The 9,041-nt window shown below is 44.7% G+C and overlaps 1 protein-coding gene across 1 annotated transcript in view; it reads left to right on the top strand.

Annotated features, from left to right (window-relative positions):
* ANKRD29 (ankyrin repeat domain 29) overlaps positions 1–9,041 on the top strand; it is a 71,986-nt gene that overhangs the window by 33,057 nt on the left and 29,888 nt on the right. Inside the window, exon 6 of the mRNA XM_019518861.1 lies at positions 8,501–8,599. Within this exon, the coding sequence (XP_019374406.1) occupies positions 8,501–8,599 (99 nt within the window). The remainder of the gene's footprint in view (positions 1–8,500; positions 8,600–9,041) is intronic.

The following is a 9,041-nucleotide window of genomic DNA, read 5'->3' as shown; positions in this document are numbered from 1 at the left end:
TTTACCTCTACTGAGGTTTAAAAAAAAAAAAAAAAAAAATCACACACTGGGCTAATGTTTGTAGTGCATAGTAATCTTTTGCATGATAACTTTCAAGTTGTGGAGGTCAGCCTTACATCTCACCTTCCATAACAGTCCAGAAAGATTTTGCTAGGGACCAGGGAATGGGCAGCTGGGAGCAGTCACCCAACAGATGGGTAAATTTTGGGAGGCCTGCTCTGCAGGGGCTAAGAGTCTGTTAGAGCTGGACTTGGATGCCAGAGCCAGGATCAGAATTTGATGAAGTTGAGAGCCAAAGCCAGAATCAGGAACAAAGTCATGAGATGCCAGAAGTCAAAACCAGAACTAGGAGATAAAGCCAGAGATCTGATAAGAGAGAAAGCAAGAAATCACTCGGAGATCTAGAACAAGTACCTTAATCTTTGTCCAGATAGAGCACTGCAGGCCTAGCTTTTAAAGGCCGGATTAGGTGGAGCCTGTTACCTGTCGCCTCATGGGATTAGTTGCCCTCATTGCCTCATTACATTAGGAGTGTGCTAGGCACTGATTTGGGCTCACTGCAGCTGGTGCCTTTTTCCCTGCAGCCTCAGGGATGGACTGCCCTAGTTCACTGATTGGGACTAGGTAGGCCCAGGGCTCTGATCTGGCCTCATTACAGGATTTATCAAGAAACAAGCTTCTGAATCTTACTTGTGTATCTTCAGTACATTATTAAGCAAACAAGTATTGCTTAAGATCGCTGTGGAGAAGACAGACACAGAATACATCTGCCATTAGTAAAGCACCAGGCAGGTTTTATTTGGAAGGCAGCACCAACCCACCAGTGGAGAAGATCACTGAAAGGAGCCACACTGAGTACTTAGGGAGAAGCTGAAGAAATACTCAGTGTCTTCTAATTCCCCAGTATCACATGTGGAGTTACTCAGCAGTCACTAGTGTCTCCCCTTCTCACAGTCTCCCCAAAAGCTAAGTTTGGTGACAGTGAGCTCCACATTATGGTTGCCTTTGGCATTAAGTTCACAATGCCTAAGAAATCAGACACTGAATGGAAACCAGCTGATTCAAGCTGAACCTGAGCAAAATTAAAGAGATACTGGTGTGTAAAAGTTACTATCAGAAGGAAGGAGCCATCCTACTGATACCTCCATTCATCAAAAGTGTGTGTTTTCCATTGGCTGTGGTATACAGCCTGATGGCCTTATGGGATGCATCATTAATCCTGGACACCAACGTAGGAATGGTAGTGGCCTTCTTTTACCTGCTGCTTGCCTAGAGACTATAGTCCTTTTTTTGGGCAAAGATCTCACCCCAGTGATTTTTATGTTTGAAAATTCCAGAATGAATTTCTGCAACTCACTGTAGCTGAGGCTAATGGTGGGTGCAACAAGAAATCCAGCTTGTCTAGAATGCAAAAGCCCAAGTTTTAGCACAGAAAAGAAAGGGGAATATACCAAGTCAGTATCTTGCATCAGCCACAGGCTCTCCAGTTCTTGTCAGTTCAGGATCCCAGTCTAAAATGTAAATGTCTCTGGTTTAGGACATTAAGGAATCACCTATCCACTCAAGATCCACCAAAGCAGCAGCCCCCTCTGACATGGTGCAGCTAAAAAGGAAACTAGAAGTTCCCAGTGAAACCCTTGGTGAGTCAGAGATAAGATTGCTCTTTACAATGAAGGTAGTCAGTTGAGAATTAAACACTGGAAGAAGACTAAGCCTGAGCCTGATTATATGAAAGCCCATTACAAAATTAGTCAGTTTGCAAAAGCTTTGCCACAGTAAATGAGGACAAGAAATTATAATAACTAGAGGTACACCAATACATCTGTCCCATTTTGGATCGGAGAAAACTGACAGTATAGGCAGTCAGCTTGTAGTAGCTGATGTGTCTGATTATTAATGTCGCCAATAGTAATATTAATAATATTAATAATATTAATGTCGCCAATAAATGCCCTGCGCATGTGCGCAGCTACAGCACAGCATGCAAGTGGCCAGGAGTGCAGACTGGCAGTGTGGAGAGTAGCCGGGTCCAGCTGGTAAATCTGTTGTGAGGGAAAGGGTGCTGCGGGGGACGAGCAGATCAAGGCCCCTGCGGTGAGGGAGGGGCTGGGGCACAGAATAGAGCCACAAGTGGCTCATCTGGAAGGGACGGAGTGAGGGGCATCTCCTGCTACTGCACGCACCCCAGGAGGTCATGGGGGGCGTGTGCCTCTGGATCTGTGTGCGGGGCAAAGGCGGGCTGCTGCTGTGGGCTGGGGTTGGGGCCAGCTCTGGGCTCTTCCCAGGGTGGGGGGCTGGGCAGGGCTGGGCTGCACTCAGGGCACATGGCAGTGTGCTGGGAGGAGGGCTATAGCAAATTTGGGGGGGGGGGGCTTCAGCCCCCCTGTAGCCCCGCTCCCAGCACTGCTGCTGCCTGCCCCAAGGGCAGCCCGGCCCAACCCCCAACCAGGAAGAGCCCAGTGCTGCTCTGGACCCAGCCTGCAGCGGCAGCCTGCTCTTGCCCCCCACAGCCCTGGGGGCACACGGCCCCTATGCCCTCCTGGGGTGCGTGCAGTGGCAGGAGCTGCTCCCCCACAGACAAGCTGTTTGCAGCACTATCTCATGTCCCGCCCTGGCTGTGCAGTGTCTGCCCCAGCCCCACTCCCTCCATCACCACAGGAGCCTCGATCTGCCCCTTCCCTTGCCCCTTCCCCCACAACAGACTTACCAGCTGGATGCTGCCCTCCAAGCTGCCTGGCTGCATATTGGCAATCAGATTGGTGTCGGCTGATATGGCTTGTTAAAAATCAGCCATTGGTATTGGCCCAAAAAAATCTCTATTGGTGCATCCCTGATAACAACAAATCAAACACACGGCAGTAAATAGATCTGTTCGGCCATGTAATGGCAATTTTTTTCCCTAAATTTTAATTACCATATGTGTCATTCAGATACTACCATCTTGGAGAAATACCTAATGTGGACATTCAAGCCTCACCACTCCTTAGGCTTTTCCAGCAAGTCTGAGTTGAGACCAGCTTTGATAGCCAGAACAGGCAATTACCAAATATTCCTTCTAAGTCACTTATATTGTACTTGCTGGTGTTACAAAGGCAAATGAATGTTATGATTCTTGAGAAAGCTGTAACCAAGCTTCACTGTTATTCTGATGTTAATGTCACCAATCAGAATGTTTTGAGGTCTTTGCTATTTTGCTATCCTGAGCTTGTTTCATTAATTTGAAATGGGACATAACAAAAGGTTCATAAAAGGGATTTCCTTAATTGCATGTTTCCTGAGCAATGCAATCCACAAGCCAAATATTAATGGAGAGTTAGTTTTTCAAGTCTTGACCTGATTGTTCAGGACCAGTTCCTTTTGGTAAAATGCATGTTCTAAAATGGCATAATTCCAGGGGATTTTTAGGTAATGATGTTAGGGAAATCACTGGCGTCTGGAGGGAGAGATGTGAGAGGTAGGAGGATGGCCTGAGGAATTCCAGAACAGCACCAGACCAGGTAACACGATTGTGTCAGGTGCTGTTATCCTGAATGTTTACAGGGGCACTGTTTGAGATAGGAGGAGAAGAGAAAACCTGTAGGAGGCTGCCCGGGAGGGCTGGCTCTGTATCATCCAGTGTTATCTGAGTTCTGTAGGTGGTGGAATCTGGTGGAATATTGAAAGTAAGGGATTACAAGAACTGGGAGTTCATACTGAAATGAAATTGTCTCAGGCAAGCAGTGTGCACAGATGCAGGACAGTTAATAATGCCTGGCTATACAGTTTCCTTTCAGTTACACAATCTCTGGTGCCTTCTGGTTGTAAGCGTCTGATGTCTGTACTTGCAGAATAGTTATTTCTTAATAGCTGTGCCGTGATTATACATATCCCTTTGCTCTGAATTGCTGCTGTACTCAGACTTTCCAAGCTGTTTGCCAGTAAAAAAAGATGCTGCCTCAGCTCTTCACTCCTTTCAGCAAAAGTCAGTATTCCAAAATGTACATGAAAGGGGAGAAGAAAACACACAAAAGCAAATAAAAGATGATGTTAAATGGCTGAAAGGGAAACAGGCTCTAAAACCCTGTCTGTCTTATTTCCTGCCCTCCTTTCTTCATTTCAGCACCCTGCTCTCCCTACAGGTCAGCAATAGTCACACTTTGCTGTCATGCAAGGAAGGGGGTCAAGTTGAAGAGGAGAGATAGCAAGGTAGAAGGTAAAAAGGAGCAAAAAGGAGGAAGGAAGATGAATGAGGACAGGAGAAGGGAGGGACCAAAGGTTGATTGATTTTGGGTTGTGTCTTCTTTTAATGGGCAATATATGTTTCAGTGGTTTGGCAGTCCTTCTGCATAATGGGGCTTACAACATGGTGTTTTTCAGTAAAGGATCCTGGACTCAGCTCCCCATTTTGATCCAACAAAGCTGAGAGTGGTTTGTCACACTTACTGGATTTAACTACCCCGACTAGAGCTGTACAAATAACTTGTCAACCATTTCTGCTGAAGCTGTTCTGCTTTGCATAAAATATAATGGGTGTGTGTGTGTGTGTTGAGGAGATCAACATATATGTGTGTGTGTATAAAATGAATATATGTCAATACAGAAATATACAAAATATGCATACAATATATATTTGCATAAAACTTTGGAACAAGGATTAGAACCTAGGTCTCCTACCTATCAAGTGAGCTGTCAAATCACTGGGCTGAAGAGTTGCTTGCACTCTTTTTGTCCCAGTGCTTTTTTAAGTGTTAATACCAAGGGGGACACTTTTTCAATAGGTGAGAATTAAAGACTTTTCCTATTGCTCAGCTGTAAGGGCATCCTCTGGGAATGGGAGCTAGGGTTCAAATACCTGCTCCAAGTCTGTCAGAAAGTTTCATTGAATCTGGTCTTGTATATTCCAGGTAAGTGCCTAAAATCACTCGGTTATAATATGTAAAAGGGGGGGAAGTGCCTTCTTTATTTACCTAAGTTCCCTTGTGGACTATGAAATATTTTGACATTTATCAAATATTCTTTTTTTTTCCTGAGACTGTTCATCAATTTCAGCCCAAAACTGAAAAGTTTCAACTTTTTCTGAAACTGGATTTATTTTTTGGGAAATAGGCTGAAAAAAGTAAACTTAGCTCTGAACCTTTTTGCTCTGTGGAGCACACCCCAGGAGAGGCACAGGCCTTGAGCCATCTCATCTTTCAGGGTGAAATTGCAGAGCAATCCCATTCTCAGATTCAAAATTGGGCCGAAGTCTGAAGGTGTGATTACCTCAGTGGATGTGTCTTTGGTTCAGTCCCTGAAGCTGGGTTCCCTCCAGGAGCCATGCCAATAGTATCCAGCAATCGAGCAGCATTCTTAAAATAAAGTAGTATTTATTGAGAACCCAGAACACGGGTCTTAAAACAATAAGCAGATTGTGCACATCTGGCTTACTAGGAGCTTGTCTTCCACATAGAGATCCTGGTAAATTTGAGCTGCTTATAGAAGCTGTTCTATAGACTGCCTCTTTCTTCCCAGCACTTGTAGGGCTTCAGTGACATGCCTGTTCCATTAAGTCACAAATCATTTCTCCCCCATCTCCTTCAGGGAGACAGCCTTTAAAAGCTGCTTTTGATCTTCCTTCTCAAAGAAAAAGTCACTTCTTAAACATTTATAGCCACTTAGGCCCCTGGCAGATGTTATTCCCATCATGCAACAGGTACTGAGGAATTTTGTCATGTGATGAAAATGTACCTGGCTGTCTGCAGGGACGAAAGTAGCACAGGAGCTTGCCCTGCTGATACTTGCCAGGAGTAGCTGGAGAGCTGCTGTTAGGGGTGGATCCAGGTTGCCCCTTCTCCCCCTTTTGCTGTGGAGTGAATGCCTGTATAATGGGGAATAGGACTTGTTCCTCCAGTCATCTGATCTGTGGTCTATGACCTTTGCTCCCCTGTCTCTTGCACAGAACCAGAGTGACCAGGACTATACAAAGGGTGGGGGGCAGAACCAGTGCTGTTTGACCTATCGTGGGAATGCCCAAGACAGCTTCAGCTCAAAGGGAATGTCCTCTGCTCCTTGCACAAAACTGGAGCATTTTGGCTCTGGCCAGGAAGACTCCCTTTGCAGAAAATTGGGATGACCACAGCCTCAGTTTACCAAAAGGGGAGACAGGGGCAGGAAGCTGTTTACTCTGGGATGCCAGAGGACCCAGCCAAGCCCTATCAATCTGTGTGTAGCATGCCAAATTAAAGCACAATACAAGCCTGCCACTAAGATGTTCTATATATAAGGAGTTACATTTTTGAGGCTGGTTTGCCAATTTTATCATGCAATAAATTGCTTGAATGTGTGGCAAGTTACAATTTATTGTGGGAGTAATAGGTTCATTGTGCAATAAGAGTAACACCTGCCAGGGGGGCCTTACTCTGTTAACTTTCAACACTGGCAAAATAAGGCTTACGAGGTGTTGGAGAAGCTATCATCCTTGAAGCTAATGTGTCTCTCCATTATCTTTCGTGTGTGTTATGATGGGATTCATTGTATTACCCTCCTGCCTGTTATTTCCAGTAGTCCTCTATTAAATTAGATCAATATATTGATAAAGAAAAGTCATATGACTCCCTACAGTGATATAGTAAACTGTCTTCACTGACCAGTATTATACCATTGTTACTACAGTAATACCAATTAATATTCTTAGAATATTAGAGTAGCAATTTCTCACTGTTAAAGCTTGTTTGCTTTGTGAGGCATTGGAGAAGCAAGGGAGATTAGGAGAGTGTGTGTAAATTTAGAGAGTGGTTACTGATAGCCACAATGAGTTAGTTCAGCTAAGGCTGCATGAGGAGACTGGGATGAGAAACCTGAGGAATAGAAACTGTCACTAGACAGGTAAATATAATAGGCTGGGAATAGGACAAAGAAACAAGTTGGACAGGATGGGGCAGAAGGGGTCAATTTGGGTGGAGATGGACAGTGGGTCTATGCCAACTAGAGTACACTCCACCTCAGAGCTAAGAGAAACCCTGTATCTGTGCATTTTCATCACTTCTTTGCTGTCAGCTAACTTCTGTAAAACCTCCAAAATGAGTGTCATGCCTCAGCAGTAGCACTAGGTGCTTCATGTAGGAGAGAAGAATCTACTATTATGATCAGCAGAGATCCTGGTTTTCTCCGATTAAAAAAAAAATCCCCAATTTTTGGTATATATCTATATATTAGTGGTATTTCATTTTAATCATGGAAAGATGTGGATTTTGGCTTAATTTTTTAAAAACTGAAAATGGATTTTTTTTTGTATAGGAAAAAACCAGGATCCCTGCATATCACTTCCTTTTGTAGCCCACAGGTGCATCCAGTAGTAGGTTTCAGCAAATTCAGCAGCAGGGCAACTCTGTACTGGGGGGGAGTGCAGGGTGGGTGCAGTGGGTTTAACCCCCTTCCCTGGCCTCAGACCCCACCTGGGGTTCGCATGGGGGGCAGTCCCTGCCTCCCCCTCCTCCCCACAACCCTTCTTTGCTGGAGCAGACAGCACAGCCCAGCCCAGGGCTGGAAAGCATGCTGCGATGCTGGGGGACTGTATATAACTTGAACCAGGAAGGGGTCTGGGACAGAAGTTTCATAAAAACGGTTTGACCCAAATCAGTTAAGTCTCTGATACTACATTTAACCAGCTTTACCTTAAACCAGTTTCAGCCGTTTTGAAACTGGTTTATGTGCACTGAGCTTCTGTTATGTTACAGGTTTAAACCAGTTTCTCATCACTTAAACTAGTTTGTGTGTAATGCCTGTCCCTAGCCTTTGGTGCAGAGTGCCCTTTGGAGAGCCACTTTGGAGCCCTGAGGAAGGGCTCTTTGTGCCCCAAAGCTCGTCTAACTTCTTTGCCAGCTATACTGTTGGTCCATTAAGAGAGAGCTCCAAAAACTTGCTTAATGTATGCAGTCCTTTTTCCCCCTAGTGGCTTACAGACATGGACTGTAACAACGCGTGATTCCTCACACCTAAGTAAATGGATTCTTTAGCTGAAACAGCAGGGATTTATGCTTGCAGTCTTGAGTTTGATCTCTGAACTTGTACGCCTATGAAACACATTCCATCTGGAAGCATGTCTTGCCTATTTTGCTTCTCAGGCAGGGAATTAGCAGGTGGGAGTCAAGATGTAACAGGACATTGCACTGTGGTAAAAGAGGAATTGAAACTGAGGCAGACGTAGTGGCTGTTAAAGGTGAGATCAGTGGCAAGCGACTGTTAGTTCACTGGGTTTGATGTGCTGGCATTAACCTAGTGGGACAGGGCAGGAGTAGGTAAGCTGAGTGCTATATGTGTGAAAGTGAAAGTAGAAAGATGGAGTAGGGAAGGAAGTAAATCTTCTCCTAAGGGAAAGTGTGGAAGGGGAATTCAGAACAGAGTTGTCTTTGTTTCTATCCCTCACTGAAGAAACCTCAGAATAAGAATTCTTCTAGTGACAGAGCCATGAAATGTTTAGGCACCTAATTCTGTATAGCATTTGACGTCTCTTCCTACTGTACCCATTCTTTGTTGTTTGCAGGATGGAGGCACTGCTCTGCTAGCAGCTTGTCAATATGGGCATGCAAAAGTGGCGGATACTCTGTTGAAGCACGGTGCCAACGTTCACGATCAACTTTACGTGAGTTTATTTGAAGTAGACATGGAACAAGCAAGCAAGCTGTGGTTTTGACGGTTCCCCTGCTTCGGGTGTTCTTAGCTCCAGCACTGTAAGGCATTTGCCAAAGATTGTCTCTTCTTTTAAATGTAATTGTGATTAACAGTCTGCTCCTTGTGGTACTGTGAGAAGTGTACAAAGTCAGGAAAGGGGATTTAGTTCACTTTAGGTTTATTGTAATTATAAAGGAAGCTTTAAAGCCTTGGAACCTGATTCTCTTTTCTGTCTCGTGCCATCTGTTACACCTGGACAACGTAAGTGCCAGGTTTTACTACAGAAAACATGGATTGACAAGGACCTCCTAGACCATCAAGTCCAGCCTCCTGTGATGGAGAGCATCTATACAATATATATTTGTCCAAAAGGGTCTACATGGGTTCATGTCAGAATAATTGTTTACACTGCA

The sequence above is a fragment of the Gavialis gangeticus genome, unplaced genomic scaffold, assembly GCF_001723915.1.
Source record: "Gavialis gangeticus isolate Ggan-Ray unplaced genomic scaffold, GavGan_comp1, whole genome shotgun sequence".
Classification (NCBI taxonomy): Eukaryota; Metazoa; Chordata; order Crocodylia; family Gavialidae; genus Gavialis; species Gavialis gangeticus.
This window is presented reverse-complemented; position numbering and strand designations above follow the sequence as displayed.